The sequence below is a fragment of the Aquarana catesbeiana genome, linkage group LG01 (genome assembly GCF_042186555.1).
Source record: "Aquarana catesbeiana isolate 2022-GZ linkage group LG01, ASM4218655v1, whole genome shotgun sequence".
Classification (NCBI taxonomy): Eukaryota; Metazoa; Chordata; class Amphibia; order Anura; family Ranidae; genus Aquarana; species Aquarana catesbeiana.
The window spans coordinates 248,504,507-248,523,884 of NC_133324.1; the positions used below are offsets into that span (position 1 = coordinate 248,504,507).

Consider the following 19,378-nt stretch of genomic DNA (forward strand, 5'->3'; position numbering starts at 1 on the left):
GCCTTAGTGGGGCCAGAAAAACACCTGGAAGGCATTGAAGGACGTTGTTGGCAAATACAGAGCACCAAACTACTGTACATTCAGCTGGTTGACAAACTTCTTACAGCATACAAGACCATGAAGTACAATATGCCTCTGAAGATTCAATTTCTGCATTCACACTTGTACTTCTTTCCCAAAATCTAGGTGTGGTCAGTGATGAACACGATGAAAGGTTTCACCAAGACTTTGCCATCATGGAAAAAATGTTATCAGAGCAAATGGAATACATCAATGCTGGCTGAATATTTTTGGACACCGCAGTGGGATGCACTGGACACGGAGTACAACTACAAATCAGCAGCAAAATCTTTTAGCCTTGTTGAACTCATGCAACGTGTCAGAAACAGTCATTAAAAGTTCATTTCATATTTCTCAAGATTCCTGTGTGATACGGTCATTCTGATCCTGTATACAGTATGTGTTCAGTTTGAAGGTGTCTATTATAATCAAACGTTTTTCAGGAAGCAAAACTTTAAAAATTAATTGTTGTCCAGTGTAAATATTTTTTTTTTTGCCAGAGAAAGCAAATCTAATAATGTATATTAAAAAAACAGTACAGTATTTATCTTAGTTTTAGGCAGAACAACTTAGCTCATTACCCCAATCAAGCATGAAAACTTCACACACACCTTGATAAACATCCTTTTAGTCTCATGCTGATTTTGTCTGAATTGCTTGCTAGACTAAAAAGTTCAGCCAGAATATTACATGATTCTCACACTAAAGCCGAGTTCACACTAAGGTTTTTTTGGTGCAACCCAGTGGGCCGAATGATGGCCGTCTTTTTTTTAACCGGCCGCTGTCTCCCGACTTTAGCCCGGGTTCACACTGATGCGGTGTGGGGCACTGCATGTAATGCGCATAGGAATCGCGGCACATTGCTGTGCGAAATGCATGTGGTGTCTTTGGGTGCAATTTGAGTAATGGATTTGGTGTTCACACCCATGCAATCCAATTCTGCAAATCACGCTGCCTTTTGCAAAACGATTGCGGGGCATCGTTAACTTAACATACACTCCGCAATCGGTTCGCATGGATTGTGATTTGGATGTGGTGCCAAATCTGCAGAAAATTCGCTGTGAATTCACACCACACCACCAGGCTTAATCACTATATGTTAACGTTGTATCATACAGTAATATATTTCAGCAACAGGTGAAATCTGTAGTTGCAAGTCTTTGTCCAGAAAAAACGAAACAGCACCACTGGGAATGGTGTACATTTTACATCATTACACACAGGAAGATTTCAGATTTTCAACAAATCCCCTTTAACCACTTCAGGGCTGGCATGTTATACTCCCTCCCTTTCCAGGCTATTTTTCAGTGCTGTGATAATTTGACTTACAAATACTTGATCACGTAACAATCTACCAAAAACCATTTTTTGGGACAGATGAAGCAGTATTTTGGTGGCTTTTAAAAAATGTTTTACTATTAAAAAAGGGGGGAAAGAAATACAAAAAATTTTGAACAACTGCTTCCCTTACATTAATAAAACACATCAATAAAATGTCAGGACAGTACAAACACTCCCAAAATAACCTTTTTGGAAAGTGGACACCCTAGTCCTTTTTTTTTTTTTTTTTTTTTTTTTGGCACAATGTTTTGGAAATAAGGAAACATACTGGTATTTAGGCGGCTTAGCCTTTTAAAGCCATCCACTGAAGCTCAAGTCTTCCGTTATTAATCGAAGAAAGCTCATGAAGGATGACATTGTATTGCATACAATGGGTGGACGTCAAACCCAAAACATGTTAAACCACCCCTAAAACAATCGCACAGTGGTCAGCAAAACTTTAAACCCTCCCCCCACAAAAAAAAACAATCCCTCATTATTGGTAGTCTGTGGCCCTTTAAGATCCTACCCCAAGCTCCTTTTTCAATCGCTCTTTCTTTGTTGTAGCTGGAGAATTTATTGAACAGATTCATTCATTGAATCACTTTCTGGTGAAGGTTATGTAATGCAAACAATTCTGTTATCTTTTATTCACATCCCTCAGTATGGCAATGCTGAAGTACATTGTATATTCCGGTAGATTTCAAGGGTAATTTTTTTTTTTTAATCAGAGAAAGCCGGGCTGGCACACAAGTGCACACGAGCAAGGTCGTAGGAGTAGTTCTATCAATCACAATAAGGGTGCTTTTTGGACGTTTAGGTACAACAGCCAGCGGTAAAGCAGTTGAGATCTGGAGGCCACATTTTCACGCCACGGCCCGCACACCATTTTTTGGTCAAAGCCCTAGCTCCTAGCTCCTCTCCAGCCCATCGAAAATCCAGACAGGACTTCTAAGCACTCAGCCCACACATGGTCCAATGACACAGCTAAGTTTACTGGTTATCAGTTGCAATTGTTTTTTTTTTACATTCTCCCACCTTTGCGCATTTAAAGCACTCACATACAATGGAGCAGTTGTCTCACTTACAAGGTTTTTGCAAAATGAACACCATCCATAATGCCACGTACCTCACCCTTTGGCTAAAAGACATAACGTTCTGCCACTTACTTCTCTTACCATTGCTATATACCGCCGTTTCTCCAGCCTGAACCTGAGACATGGTATGACGCAATTAACTTTTTCATAAGTTTCCATTTAATGTGGGGGTTCCCCCCCCCCCTTTTTTTTCTACTCCTGCAACCTTTGATAATTACCCGGGGCTCTCCAAACAATCATATTTATGATACCATTAATGGCACTCACGCAGAGGTTTCCCCGCACCGGTTTGTTACCATGCTACGTCTCTGCTGCCCACTGAACATTGACTGTGATATGTGAAACTGCTCCAATAGATCACTTAGAGAAGATGTCATGACCCTTTGTACACATGACGTAGTATATTGATCCCACAGGATGGAACAAGGTACAGTGGCCTTCTGCTTTAACTAAACAGTTGACACCATGGCGGTGATTTTAGTTGAACTACTATGATCATCATCCACGAGTTCAGCAAATTTCTCTAAAGAATCCACATGTCAACCTGACCCAACTGACTCAGGACAGGGTCCTTTTGAAATTCTAAGGAGCTTGCCACTGTTCCTGGTTCCTTCTAGAGGCATATCATTATTACGCCTCTCCTGCAATTTTGCCTCAGCCAGTTAGGCCGATACTGGTTCGCTACTGCTTGAAGTTCTTATTATTGATATATTAACACATGTTGTTAGAGTTGTTTTTTTGGTTTTTATTATTTATACAATGTGACTGACTTACCACATTCCACCCTCACCTCTAACTGGTAGGGCGTAAATTAACACTTATGATGTAATAGATATGGACCCCAACCAGAATTTCATTACTCCCTTTACCTACATATATAGACTCCCACCTAATTATCACTAAATCTTGATCTTACTTTGCTCCGGCTACATAGTCTCCTTCCAAACTCACGATGTCCCCCAAACTGCCACAGCTATCTTTGATTTCCATATACGGACCACAGTCATGCAGCAGATAGCACTACCACACTAATACCTTATGAATAGCTATACCCTTAACCGCTAACTAAACTTTGAGTCTCCTCCAGACAGGCTAGCAGGTTCTTACCTGTCCCCGGAATTTCTTGTCCCGACATTCTCCCCCACCCTCTTATAGCCTCCCGGGCCTACCCTCTCTTCCCAGTTTGCCCCCCGCCTTTTTTTTTTCTCTCCTCACCCCCTGTCTCCCTGAAAACCAATTGGTTCCATCATTTTGCTCAAAGAATATCTGAACATATTGTGTGCTTCACTGATCAGACCCCACCATTGCTCTCCTAATGGATACCAGACAAGCTAAAGATATACCTAAAACCCTGAAGTTGGTCTCGATCAATGCTCAGGGACTGAATATCCCAGAAAAGCGCTCTCAACTGCTACTACTAATGAAAAAGATGAAAGCCGATATTGTGCTTATACAAGAAACCCATTTTTGATCCAAATTCCCAAATTGACCAACCATCATTTCCCGATAGCTCATCATGCTACCAACAGCCAAGGCAAAACTAAAGGGGTGTCCATCCTTATCTCTAAACACTCCCCGATAAATATTACAGATATGCTTGCTGACACAGAGGGGAGGTTCCTTTTTGTGAAAGGTACTCTATACAACAGACCAATCACTCTAGCTTGTGAACCACCTCACCACCTTTCAATCAGGCATCCTCATATTAGGCGGAGATCTTAATATACCTCTGCAGCCCATCCTCGACACCTCTACAGGCACATGTTCCTTGCTATATAGGGCACTGCGGAAGATCAACCTCATCCTACTAGACCTTCTTATGATACCTGGCGCACCCGACACCGACGATTGTACATATTTCTCCCCACCTCACAATCGCCACTCCAGGCTAGATTATCTTTTTTCTTTCCCAATCAGACCTTAGTTTCTTTTCAAAGGCCACCATCGAGCCCATAATTTCTGATCATAACCCAATCACAATGACCTTAACATTCCCAGAATCTGCTCCGCACACCAAACAATAGACGCTTCTCTTCTCACAGACCAAATACACAGGCTTCACACTAATCTAAGCTTATACTTTCAGAAAAACTCAGAACCAACAATCTCCCCTATCTCCGATATCTCTACTTGGGAAGCTTACAAATATGTGATTAGGGGAGAGCTAATTGCTATGACCGCACAGAAGAGGAAGGAGAGACAGGCACATCTAGATGCTTTAACGGACCGCATCCGTGGACTGGAAGCTTCGCATAAAAAAAAAAAAAAAAAAAAAAAAAAAATATCACGTGCTGATCAAACTTTTAAGGATATACTAGATGCCAGAAAAGAACTACTTACTGAATTAGGACGGACGATAAGACGTAAATATATCCTATCCAAAAAACTTTTCTATGAGTAAGGAAACAAAAGCGGTAAGATGTTAGCGAGAGCCCTTACAATCTATAAAAGCTGCCACCACAATCCATCATATTAAATCCTCGGAGGGGCGACTTCTAGCTTCAACGGATGATATAGATGACCAATTAGTTCACTACTGTGCAAATCTTTATAACATGAGACCTAACTCACCTTCTAGGACCGACCAAATCTTTAGGCAAGCATCCATCTCAGCCTTTTTAACAGAATATAGTCCAAATCCTATTTCCAGGGAGGATGTACAAAATGTGAACTGTTCCATCACAGCTGAGGAACTAGCCCTATCTATAAAACAACTCAAAAGTAGGAAAGAATGCTGGCTTTTCGACATCTTATTACAAAATTTTTTGTCAACGTTCTCACAGTCCCTTTTCTGTCCGCTTTCAACTTGCTAACATCCAACCCGAGTGGCCTTATGGGCAAGTTGGAAGCACACAACGGTAATTCCCAGGGAAGGAAAAGAACCAACTCAGGTCACCAATTATAGGCCCATATCCTTACTCAATGTCGACTGAAAAATGTTCGCAATAATTTTAGCCAATCGCTTATCTGTACATATGCCATCACTCATAACCAATGATCAGGTTGGCTTTATCCCAGGCAGAGAGGCCAGGGACAATACCCTGAAAGCCTTGAACTTACATTACTGGTTAACTAAGAGCAACCACAGAGGGTTTTTCCGGTCTTTGGATACAGAGAAGGCATTCAATAGGGTAGCCTGGGACTAAATGCGTGCAGTCTTGGAGCGCTTAGGCCATAACATTCTTAACTACTTATTTGCACTGTACGCTTCTCCGACAGCTAGAGTAAGAGTGAATGGCCATCTATAGAATGCCTTCTCTATATCAGGTGGCACTAGGCAGGGCTGCCCTCTCTCGCCGCTTTTGTTTGTTCTGACGCTGGAACCCTTGCTGCAGCGCCTTAGAGCTAACAACATTAAAGGAATTGAGATTGCAGAACGCACCTTTAAAATAGCAGCGTTTGCGTATGATATCTTATTCCTATCTGAACCACTGACTTCCATTCCTGCACTACTTACAGACTTTGCACATTACAAAGACCTCTCTAATATGCAGATTAACTTCACTAAATCATTCGCTCTAAACGTGACCCTAACAGCACATGAGGTAAAAACATGCAAAACCAGCCTCCCCTTTGTATGGCAAAAGGATTCGATAACATACCTTGGGATACAACTCCAACATCCCTATCAGACTTCTACACACTGAACAAAATCCAAAGTGACCTGCAAACCTGGCATAAGGGGCTATTCTCATGGTTTGGACGGACAGCCATAATAAAAATGAACATACTCCCCCGCCTCCTTTATGTACTACAAACGGTACCTATTCAGCTACCCAAGGCATTTTTCATGGCATATCGCAGAGCCTGTACACTATTCATCTAAGGCAACAAACGTCCTAGACTAAACTATACCATGCTTACTCTACCCAAACTAGAAGGAGGCATAGGCCTGCCTGACATCTACAAATATTACTTAGCGTGTCACTTATCTAGAATTGTTGACAGGCATCTCCATCAAAAGATAAAAGCATGGATTTATATAGAGCAAGCAGGTCACGCGGTACCCCTACAATTGATTCCTTGGCTACCCAAACAACACACACCCGATGGTAAGCCCTTCCCTACATAGTTTCTTCACAGCATGTAAACCTTCCACGCTCTTATCTCAGCCAAGTCCACTTACTCCCCTTAGACATGACCCAGACTTCTCTCCAGGCCTTTCCAACCAATTCTTAAAAGACGTATGGCCCCACGAACAGGTATACACTGAACATTTTTTTTCCATAAAGGTGCCTTTCTATCCTTTGAAGCACTACAAGCAAAAATGCGAAACGCTATGTTCCCATTCTGGACTTACATTCAGTTAAGGCACTTTCAGTCCCCTGAGAGCCTCACCAGATTGGTTCTGCTCCTACACACCATTCAAAGCCATTTGCACAGGACTCATGACACAACGACATATGATCTCTGTTATTTTCCACATACACCCCGAGCACCACTAAAGTCTGCCAGACATGGGAGACACAACTTGAACTCAATCTTACGGACGCAGATTGGGATAAAATCTACCCACATGCACAAAGGATCAGTAAATGTTACAGCTCAGGAAACAGGATTTAAGCTTTTCTCGGGGTGGTACAGAACCCCTTTAATCCTCCACAAATTTTCTTCATTAACCTCCCCTATGTGTTGAAGATGCCGATCTGCACCTTGTTGCACATCTGGTGGTCCTGTCCGAAATTACAGGAATTCAGGAAAGCGGTGAAAGATGAAATAACTAAAATCACCACCTTTACCCTTGACTTTACCCCAGCACAGTACTTGCTACATCAAACTGCCCTTTCAAAACCCAAATATCACAAATCTCCAGCTCTTCATTTAGTAAATGCCACTAGGCACTGCATCCCAGTAGTATGGGGTACTACCACAACCCCAACGTTAAGGGACTAGTACTGTCAGACTAGCCATATGGCTGAAATGGAGGAGCTGATCAGTGTCGCACATGATGACCCCTCTAAATTCACCCGCACGTGGGCATGCTGGTTCCACTTTAAAGAAACACTGAATGCAGTGACAACACAAAACGTGACAGTTTAACTGGCCGACACCCATTCTCATTGATAATCTATCTTTAACGCAATACAACTAGATAGGGTTTGGTACCCTACCAACCCATTTCCCGCTCTGGACATACATTGAGGTGCAAATGATATACCTTATACTCCTCAAGCTATGCAAACCGTGGGCTTTTCCCTTGCACCCTTTATAGTTTTCCTGCTCCCATGTCTTCCCTTTGACTTTCTTCACCCAATTATCTTATAAATATAAGGGTGCATATCTCCATATAATTGAGCTTGACCTAAGTATTGCTGCACAATACATTACTCTGGCACCACTAATCCAATGAGATGTAATCACACAAGAGATGTATCAAATCACTTGTAGAAACAGTTGGTAGACTTCATATGCAATACTCACTAGGCCCTTTCATACTGCATGACTAGACAATGGTGGGTGATATTGAAACAAGTTCATTCTCCTAAGAATTTAATTGTTATGCTAGGTTTGTTTTTTGCACTGACTATGTTCATTTTGGAAATGTTATACCCTACCATACATGATCATGCTGCTTTACCCCTTTGTATTTCAATATAAAAACCTAATAAAATCCTTGGAAAATAAAAAAATAAATAAAATGCGGCCTCCAAAATAGCCCACTGATTACTTTTGAAAATCGCCACTGTTCACAGTGGATATCTATAGGAAAACCAGGTATTACTTCAAGAAGGGAAAAAAAATAGTGCCTTACCTGATTCTTTCCTCGGCGTCTGTAATTCCGTCGTACAAGACTTTTGTAGTTCTCATTCTTTTTAGTCAGGTAGTAGAAAAGAACACAATCCGACACAGTCTGTGAAACAGAGAGAATACCCACATGTTAATATAACTACATCAGTGCAAACACCGAACCAGATTTATTTTTCCACAAAAATATGAATTTATATACTTAAGTTAAGTTGTTAAAGTGATAATAAAGGCTTGTTTTATTTAAAAAAAATTATAAACATTTTATACTTACTTGCTCTGTGCCTTGGTTTTGCACAAAGCAGCCCGTCCCCCTCTTTTTGGGCCCCCCACCGGTGTTCCTGGCCCCTCCGTCTTGCCAAGTGCCCCCATAACAATCAGCTTGCTATGGGGGCACTCGTGCATGCTCGATCCCAAGCCGCCTCTGCGTGCCCATATGACAAACAGAGTGTGACTCGGCCCTGCCACTGATCCCCCCTCACTGGCTGTGATTGACAGTAGCAGGAGCCAGGGGCTCCCACTTCTGTGTCTCAACCAATGAGGAGGGAGAGACCCGGGGGAGCCGCAGGTCTCGTGCACATCGTTGGATCAAAAGCGGGCTCCGGTAAACAAGAGGGGGGATGCTGCAGACAGAAGATTTTTTTTACTTTCATGGATAGAATGTATGAAGGTAAAAGCCTTCAATCTTTACAACTACTTTAATTTGCTTACAATTTATCCTTGCATTACAGCACGGAAAAGTAAAAATGTCTGCTTTATTTTTTTTAGGGTACTTTCACACTGGGGCGGTGCCATTACCAGTAAAGTGCCACTAGTTTTAGCGGCGCTTTACTGCTGTTATGGCAGTGCTTTTCAGCTGCTAGTGGGGCGCTTTTAACCCCCGCTAACAGCCGAAGAAAGGGTTAAAAGCACCCGCGTTGCGGCACTGCCGAAGCACTTTGCAGGCGCTTCAGCAGCGCTGCCCATTCATTTCAATGGGCAGGGTGTTTTGGGAGCGGTGTATACACCGCTCCCACACCACCCCAAAGATGCTGTTTGCAGGACTTTTTTTCCCGTCCTGCAAGTGCACCGCCTCAGTGTGAAAGCACTCGGGCTTTCAGACTGGGGAGGCATGAGAGGTGCTTTTCAGGCGCTAAAATGCCAGAAAAGTGCCCCAGAGTGAAAGGGGTCTTAGACTTTTATATATCCCGTGTCTCTTCTATGAATTATTATACTCTATAAAAACGTTCATTAAACTTTACCTCAATAAATAACGAAAAAAGGTGTTCAAATAAAAAACGGCAGGGCGGGGGTATTTCAGAAACAACAGACTTACAGTTCAACAATACTGGTATATACACTAGACTACCAAAATTATTGGGACACCTGCCTTTGCACGCGCATGAACTTTAATGGCATCCCAGTCTAAGTCCATAGGTCTCAATGGAGTTGGCCCACCCTTTGCAGCTATAACAGTTTCAACTCTTCTGGGAAGGCCGTCCACTAGGTTTAGGAGTGTGTCTATGGGAATGTTTGACCATTCTTCCAAGTGCATTTATGAGGTCAGGCATTGATGTGAAGGAGAAGGCCTGGCTCGCTGTCTCCGCTCTAATTCATCCCAAAGGTGTTCTATCGGGTTAAGGTCAGAACTCTGTGACACACTCTTAAACATTGTGGACGGCCTTCTCAGAAGAGTTGAAGCTGTTATGGCTGCAAAGAGTGGGTCAACTCAATACTGAACTCTACAGGCTAAGACTTGGATGCCATTAAAAAGGAAGTAAACTTCCATCTTTAGGTTTTACCTATAGGTAAATCTATAATGATTAAGGCTTACCTATAGATAGCGTAAATATCTCTTAAACGTGCACCGATATATATATTCCATATATTTACTGTACATGCAGCCAGTGTAATCACTGGCGCACGTGCTCTGAAGGAATGACCGCCCGTGCTGTTTCTTCAGAGCCCTGTGCTGTGACCGGAGGCTCCTGCGCGCATGTACGGGAGTGACATCATTGCAGTTCCGGCCAGTCACAGAGCCGGAGTCCGCAAACCCGGAAGGAAGACCGGGTGAAGATGGACGCCGTCTCCAGTGATGACATTTTTGGAGGTAAATTTCACATAATGTGCTAGTATTATGCCTTTGCCTTGCAGGTAAAAAAAAAAAAAGTGCAGTGGTTTACAACCACTTTAAAGTTCATGTGCGTGTAAAAGGCAGGCATCCCAATACTTATGGTAATATAGTGTATATTCTGAGTTACTGCAGAATTGTAGGCTCACAAAGTAAGGCTCAAAGAATGACGAAAATGCATAACCAGAATTTAATCAGCATTTCAAAATAATCAGCAGACACAAAATTGTATACCTTAAAAGGGGTAGGAAACTCAAATATAAAATGTAATATATTGCAGCTTATCAATCCTTAGATGTGGTGGCTGCATTAACTTTCTTCTAAGGCTTTTTTCCCTTTATTTTCACCTGGTGATCGTGCTTCGACACTTCCTGTCTTAGGGTGGTTTCTCTTTCTACAGATCAGTGCAGACACCCTTGGAAAGCAGCATTTTTGTTTTTAGGTTTAACACCGCTTTAACCACTTAAGGACCGAGCCTCTTTCTGAGATTTGGTGTTTACAAGTTAAAAACAGTTTATTTTTTGTTAGAAAATTACTTAGAACCCCCAAACAATATATTTTTTTTTCTAACAGCCTAGAGAATAAAATGGTGGTGGTTGCAATACTTTCTGTCACACCGTATTTGTGCAGCGGTCTTACAAGAGCACTTTTTTTGGAATAAATACACTTTTTTGCATTAAAAAATAAAAAACAGTAAAACGCTCGTGGATTGGCAACAAACTTTTACCCTTAAAAATCTCCATAGGTGACGTTTAAAAAAAAAAACTACAGGTTGCATGTTTTGAGTTACAGAGGGGGTCTAGGGCTAGAATGATTGGTCTCGCTCTAGCGATTGCGGTGATACCTCATACTGTGTTGTTTGAACACAATTTTCATATGCGGGCGCTACTCACATATGCGTTCGCTTCTGCACGCGAGTTCGGCGGGACAGGGCGTGTTAAAAAAAAAAAAAATTATTTTTCTTATTTAATTTTACTTTTTATTTTTTAAAGAACAGTGTAAAAATAAAGTGTCAGTTTTATTCCTATTACAAGGAATGTAAACATCCCTTGTAATAGAAAAAAAAAAGCATGAGAGGACCTCTTAAATATGAGATCTGGGGTCAAAAAGACCTCAGATCTCACATTTACACTGAAAAGCAATAAAAAAAAAAAAAAAAAAAAAAAAAAAAGTCCCTTTAAGAGCTATGGGCGGAAGTGACGTTTTGACATCGCTTCCGTCCTGCAATGGTATGGAGACGGGTGGGGGCCATCTTCCCCTCACTCATCTCCATACCTAACAGGGAGAAGGATCCAATCGCCTCCAACGCTGCCGGAGGCTCCGGTAAGTGGCAGAGGGCACTGGAGAGCGGCGGGCCCCCTCTACCGCCGCCGATAAAAGCGATCTCGTGGCGAATCCACCACTTTTATCTGAAACCAGACTGAAGAGGAGGATACAGGGGTTATGGTAGCTAGCTGCTGCCATAAACAACAATATCCCTCTTCAAAGTGCTGATGTATATCGTCGTGAGAAAAGTTGACTTTGACTATGCTCCAACTCATGAATCTCTGCCCGATTTTATATACAGAGTGCTATTCATTTTTTTCTGTAAATAGTACTGCCCTAAAACAATGAGCCTAATTCAATACAAAGAAAATAAATAAGCAAAACTGTAGTGGTCACCTGTATCAAATTAATTCACTTTTATTGTCCTGAAAAAAAATAAAAAAATAAAAAAAAATCTGCTGGTTGCCATGGGCACTAATCCCAATTTTGCACATACTCTTTTGTTCTTGAGTAGTCAATCAGTCCTAATATAAAAAATCCAAGGAAAAAAGTTGACATCTAAATCAAACAAATTAGATTATTCCTAATGATCTTTGACCCATTCAACTCTACAAAGAAAAAGATTGATTTAGCGTAAAAAAAAAAAAAAGTGTTACCCCCAACATTTCATATTCCCGATATGTGCCTGCTGTACCATGTACTTGTGTTAAAAAGTATCCTGTTCTCTTTGTGAAATACCTGGTGATTCTGCCAGTCCCCCTGGGCTAGCTAGTTGTACTGAATTTGATCTATTTGGTTGACTTGTGTACAACCAGCTAGCCCAGGGGGACTGTCAGGGTTTTTCCCGAATGATCAGTGCCGCTGGCTAAAGCCGGCAACACTAATCAACGTATAGCTATACAATAGCTCAGGGGAGTAATCCCTCATCCACATCAAATGCGAATCCCCCTGGTTGAACGGAGAAAAAAAAAAAAAAAAGGGATCATGTATGGGCTGTCCTATGAAAAACATACAGTATGTAACAAAAATTTTTCTCAGACAATTATAAAAAAATATTAGTACCTTTCTTTCCAGGAACGAAGCAATGAACACAAAGTTCTTTGGTTGCTGGATAAATCTGTAATGAGAAAAACATAACAGCTTAGACTTAACACCATAAAAAACTCTTAATTCTCAGCACGCCACATGTCACATTAATATTACACAGCGGAATGTCCTTCTCATACACCAGGACAGTGCCAACATCATGTCACCAAGCTACAAATGGATGATTTGCACTATCAGCATGCAAACAGATTTGATATATGCAATGGAGCCTTACATAAAAAATAGAAGCTTGTCCTGAGGAAGAATGGGTTTGCAATTGTTGACCTTCTCTTCTGAAAATACTAGTTTTCTGGCTGCCTGATCTAGTGACATGTAGTGATCTGGAAAAAAGTATGCTGAGCAGAATACACAATTTCATTCTGATTTCCTCACCTACATGCTTTTCTTCTTCTGAATCAGTGATTTCAAAGTAGAGGTAGCCAGACAAGATCATATGTGGTGTTTGGAATATTAACTTTTTTTAACCACTTCCCTACCCGCCTATAGTCAAATGACGTCCACAAATGGGATCTCCCATACTGGGTGGACGTCATATGACGGCCTCGGGTTCCCGGCCGCCTAGGGGGCGCGCGCGCCCGCCGCGTTGCTCGGGACCCGGTGCGTGTGCCCGGCGGCCGCGATGTCCACCGGGCACCCGCGATTGCCCGTTAACCGGGCAGGACCGTGGATCTCTGTGTGTAAACACACAGATCCACGTCCTGTCAACTCAGAGGAGAGCGATCTGTGTTCCCAGAACAGCGGAACACTGATCGGTCTCCTCCCCTTGTACGTTCCCGCCCCCTACTGTTAGAAGCATTCCCTAGGAAACACATTTAACCCCTTGTGTCCCCCTAGTGGTTAACCCCTTCACTGCCTGTCACATTTACACAGTAATCAATGCAATTTTATAGCATTAATTGCTGTATAAATGTGAATGGTCCCAAAAATGTGTCAAAAGTGTCCGATGTGTCCGCCATAATGTCGCAATCACGAAAAAAAAAAAAAATCGCGATCGCCGCTATTATTAGTAAAAAAAAAAAAATAAATACATTTTTTTTTTTAAATGCCATAAATCTATCCTGTATTTTATAGACGCTATAACTTTTGCGCAAACCAATCAATATACGCTTATTGCGTTTTTTTTAACCAAAAATATGTAGAAGAATACATATCGGCCGAAACTGAGGAAAAAAATTAGTTTTTTTTTTTTTTTAATTGGGATATTTATTATAGCAAAAAGTAAAAAATATTGTGTTTTTTTCAAAATTGTCGCTCTTCTTTTGTTTATAGCGCAAAAAATAAAAACCGCAGAGGTGATCAAATACCACCAAAAGAAAGCTCTATTTGTGGGGAAAAAAGGACGTCAATTTTGTTTGGGTACAACGTCGCACGACCGCGCAATTGTCGTTTAAAGTGCGACAGTGCTGAAAACTAAAAATTGGTCTGGGAAGGAAGGGGGTGAAAAGGCCCGGTATTGAACCGGTTTAAAGACCAGGCCTCTTTTTCAGACTCGGTGTTTACAAGTTAAAAACAAGTTTTTTTGCTAGAAAATTACTTAGAACCCCCAAACATTATACATTTTTTTTCTAACGCCCTAGAGAATAACATGGCTGTCATTGCATTACTTTTTGTCACATCGTATTTGCGCAGCGGTCTTACAAGCGCACTTTTGGAAAAAATTCACTTTTTTGAATAAAAAAAAATATATATAAAGACAACAGTAAAAGGTAGCCCATTTTTTTTTATATTGTGAAAGATAATGTTACTCCAAGTAAATTGATACCAAACATGTCATGCTTCAAAATTGCGCCCGCTCGTGGAATGGCGTCAAACTTTTACCCTTAAAAATCTCCATAGGCGACATTTAAAAAATTCTACAGGTTGCATGTGTTGAGTTACAGAGGAGGTCTAGGGCTAGAATTATTGCTCTCGCTCTATCAATTGCGGCGATACCTCACATGTTTGGTTTGACCACCGTTTTCATATGCGGGCGCTACTCGCGTATGCGGTTGCTTCTGCACGCGAGCTAGTCGGGATGGGGCGCTTTTAAAAAAAAAAAAATTTCTTATTTTACTTGATTTTATTCATTTTTTCACTGTTTAAAAAAAAAAAAAAAAAAAAAAAAAATTGGGTCACTTTTATTCCTATTACAAGGAATGTAAACATCCCTTGTAATAGAAAAAAGCATGACAGGTCCTCTAGATCTGAGAATATGAGATCTGGGGTCAAAAAGTCCTCAGATCTCATATTTGGACTTAATTGCAATTAAAAAAAAAAAAAAAAAAAAAATAGTCATTTTAAAAAATAACAGAAAAATGGCCCTTTAAGACGTATGGGCGGAAGTGACGTTTTGATGTCGCTTCCGCCCCGCTATTAGTATGGAGACGGGTGGGGGCAATCTTCCCCTCATTCGTCTGCATACCCAGCCACGAAAAGGTCCCTCTCCCGCCGCCAATAACGGTGATCTCCTGGCGAATCCGCTGCAGAGACCACCATTATCGTAAACAGAATCACCGGCCGAAAAGATGGATATCTCGGTTGTGGCAGCAGCTGCTGCCGTTACCGAGATATCCATCTTTAAACTGCCAACGTATATGTACAGGAGCCGGTCAGCAAGTGGTTAAGAGAAGTATTTAACAAGCCATGTATTATTTTTAATTCAATTTTCCAAAGATGTAGAGTTAAAAAAAGTGTAGGCAGACTGATTTGGACTCAAAAGGCATTAAAAGATTTAATATAAAGCACTAGCAACTATGTATATAGTCAATGTGCATGCCAGTTAACACTATTGATAAAGGCGCCCATTGTAAAAGAATGCTGCAGTGCATGTTTAGTCTTAATAAACTATACAGTAATGGCTTACTCCCGGATTGTAAAACCTGATGATTGGCTATTAGAAATCCTATTGCTTATTTGCTACTTTTTCTGGTATACCTTTGTATGGTTGGTTACAAAATCAAACCATTTGGATATATACAACATTGAATGTAATATAGTAAATTTGCATACAACAACCAGATCCATTTCTTCTTTTTCTCTCTCAGAATTAAAGGAAATTAAACCTATTAAATTGCTTTGGATAGTAATACCACTTCAGCCCACGTTTTCACAAATCAGCCCTATAATATATTTCAGCTTTGAAACGTGCATTTCAAAGTCTGCTGGGCCAGAATCGTTACTGTGTAATCAGTGATGGCAATCGCTTATTAAAATAACGTTTTGCAATGCATTTTACAAAAAAAAAAAAAGCAACACATAAAAAGGATCGCAAATCAAGTTAGAATACAACGTAAAAAAAATACTGTAAAATGACAAGGTAGAAGAAACTCATTCAAATGAAGGTCCTGCTCATAAGGGCTTGCAATCTGGCTGAGCCAGCTGCCAGTCCAGGCATTTGGGTGGATCCTGACTGTAAAGTTGACGTCATCTGACAGCCGACTTTAGCCCACTGTCAGCTGAAAAAGGGTCAGGATGAGAAGAGGCTAAACTTACTGGATAGGTCACTTCAGTAAACAGATTACCTTCTGTTCCATTTCACTGTGGACAATCACAATTATTGTACAGATCTCTCCAACTGTTCTATCATAGATTTAACCTTATGCCTGCAATCTGCATGTCATTTAAAATTTTATAAAGGAACTAGGGATGCGCCGAAACATATTGGCCGAAAATGGCCTTTTCGGCAAATTGCCGAAAGAGAAATCATGCCGATAACGGCGCCGAAAATGGGGCAGGGCTACGTCCCTGGTGCCGCCCAGTACGGGGGTGTCGTTCTGGAGAGTCTCCATCCAGCCCCAGTCCAGTCCTCTTCTCCCCTCCTCAACGAGGCGGCTGAAAGCAAAACAGTGCTCTATGGAGGAAAGCTGTCAGCACACTGCGTTAAGGAGCAGCTTGTCAGTATGATCAGCGGGAGGAGCATACTTACAAGCTGCTCCTTAACGCGGTGTGCTGACAGCCCACCTTCATAGATAGAGCACTGTTCTTGGCTTTGCCTTGCCAACACTGCCCTGTCCTGATCCTGTCTGACATACAAAGGCAGGCTGCATGATGGGCACTGGCAGGCTGTATTTAAAGGAACCTGGTGAGGCTGCATTGATCTCCTGTACCACGTCTGCAGTCTCTGACCATCTCCTGTACCAGGTCTGTAGTCTCTGATCATCTCTTTTACCACGTCTGCAGTCTGACCATCTCCTGTACCATGTCCCCAGTCTCTGACCATCTGCTGTATAAAAATATTTTTTAAAAACACTCATTTTCGGTATCGTTTTCAGCCTAGTGTATTTTTCATTTTTGTTATTGGCACCAAAAAACCCATTCAGTGCACCCCTAAAAAAAGAACTCAAAACAAAAGTCAGCAGCAACAGTATTTGTAGCTGCTGACTTTTAATAAACATGCACCTACCAGTCCGGGGATCCAGCGCTGTCCTCACCCAGGCCAGTTCAACGGTCTTTGGGTCCCCAGAGCCAGCATCTTGGATGTGGGAAGCTGGCTGTGACTACTTGGTGCTACACACTGTGCATGTGCAAATAGCACTGCACTCTCTCAATGGACCTGCAGCCTCCTGGGAGCTGTGATGTGTCCCAGAAGGTTGTGGGCAGGGGTGGGGGAGCAAACTTTTGCTCGGAGGGGGTGCCTGTCAGAAAACATCCAAAAGTAGTTGGGGAGGGGGAGCAGAACTTTCCCTTTTTGGTGAAGTTCCATTTTAAAAATGATCAATCAATTATAAATGAGTATGCACTCCAAAGAAAACCCCAAAACACATCACCTGGCCAATATGCTGGTTACTGACATGCCCAGGTTTAATACATATACATAAGATTGGAGGCTGTTCTCATCGTCTTGTTATTATGTCTGATTCTTCGCTGTAGACATATTAACCCTTTCATGCCTAAGCCTATTTCTGACATTTGTTGCTTACAAGTTGAAATCCGTATTTTTTGCTAGAAAGTTACTTAGAACCCCCAAACATTATATATATATTTTTTAGCAGAGAATCTAGAGAATAAAATGGCGATTGTTGCAATATTTTATGTCACACAGTATTTGCGCAGCAGTCTTTCAAACGCAATTTTAGGAAAAAAGACACTTTAATGAACAGTAAAGTCAGCCCAGTTTTTTGTTATATAAATGTGAAAGATGATGTTACGTTGAGTAAATAGATACCTAACATGTCATGCTTTGAAATTGCACACACTCGTGGAATGGCGACAAACTACGGCACAGAAAAATCTCCACAGGCGGCGCTTTAAAAAAAAAATAACGGTTACCAGGTTAGAGTTACAGAGGAGATCTAGTGCTAGAATTATTGTTCTCACTCTGACGATCGCAGCTATATCTCACATGTATGATTTGAACACCATTTACATATGCGGCTCATGTGTGCGTTTTCTTTGCTGCGCCAGCTCTGGGGGTGCTTTACTTTTTTTTTTTTTTCCTTATTTTATTTATTTTTACATTGTGACTTGATATCTTTTATTGCTGTCACAAGGAATGTAAACATCCCTTGTGACAGTAATAGGTGGCAACAGGTACTCTTTATGGAGGGATCAAATCCCTCCTTTGCACTTTAAAGTATCCAGATCGCCGAAAATGGGGATTTTTAATACCGTTTTTTTTTTTTTTTTTTTTTAAACCGGCGCCATTGGCAGCTGAGTAAACCGGAAGTGACGTTGTGACGTCGCTTCCGTGTTTACACAAAATAGACTGGAAGGAAGCAGTTTCCGGCTTCGTTCCAGTCTCACTCTAGCCGGCGGAAGTGCCCGATCATGGATCGGGTCTCCCGGTGGGACGGGAGGCCTGGGAAGAGCAGCAGAAGGGGGGGGGGGGGGGGGTGAACATCCCCTCTCGCTCCTCTGGGATAACAGCCGAGTGTCTAAAAGCCGCATCGGTTGTTATCCCTGAAGAGCCGACCGCCCGCTCTAAAAAAAAAAAAAGAAAAAAAAAAAAAAAAGAGTACCGGATGATGCCTGCAGCTGCAGGCATCATCCCGGTAAATCCCCTTAAGGCCGAGGCCGCATATGTGCCGGAAGGGGTTAAGATATGTTAAGCCATTAAAACGCTTTTCACAGTGGCTGTAGCTCATGAGAAGGAAAACCTTGAAATCAGCCACAAAGACTGTTTCTAGGTGATTCTCATTTTTAGTCTGTTTTTGTAATTTGATTAATTGTACACTGGATACGGCTCCTTTACACTGCTGAGCAGCAGTATCATTAGCTAAGATATGTTACTTGGTTAAACTGCATACAGTACTGGCCCTAGTCAACAAAGGCAATTATTTAAGTATGACACATATGGTTCTTTTTAGTGCAGGTTTCAGGGGACCAGCAATCACATTAACAGAACTAGGCCCTATCAAGTGTGCAGGCATTGTGAAAGTCACAACAAATGCACTGTAGTCCATAAAAAGTGCATGTTCACTCCACAAATTCTGGAATGTTCCTTCAGGCTGGGTTTATGCTTTGGTGCCTTGCGTTAATTACACTAACATGAATTACCATACATTATGTGCGTTAGTGCATTGCACTGGCATGCTTTTTGAATGAACCCCCAAGGCACCAAGGGCCCCAGCTCAAATGCACGTGTTGCGCAACACAAAGCATGGTAATGCACCACCCTGTGTTGTGATGCGCTGGTTGTCAAAAATGGTGCCTATTTTTTTATGGACATTTTAGTGCATTATTAGCGCTGTTTGAA

At 41.6% G+C, this 19,378-nt stretch overlaps 1 protein-coding gene across 18 annotated transcripts in view; it reads right to left on the reverse strand.

Annotated features, from left to right (window-relative positions):
- NCOR2 (nuclear receptor corepressor 2) overlaps positions 1 to 19,378 on the reverse strand; it is a 712,221-nt gene that overhangs the window by 275,187 nt on the left and 417,656 nt on the right. For all 18 annotated transcript variants that reach the window (XM_073627809.1, XM_073627730.1, XM_073627722.1 and 15 more), the window contains exons 13-14: positions 12,661 to 12,715; positions 8,230 to 8,328 (exon numbers count right to left, since the gene is read on the reverse strand). In XM_073627809.1, the coding sequence (XP_073483910.1) occupies positions 8,230 to 8,328; positions 12,661 to 12,715 (154 nt within the window). The remainder of the gene's footprint in view (positions 1 to 8,229; positions 8,329 to 12,660; positions 12,716 to 19,378) is intronic.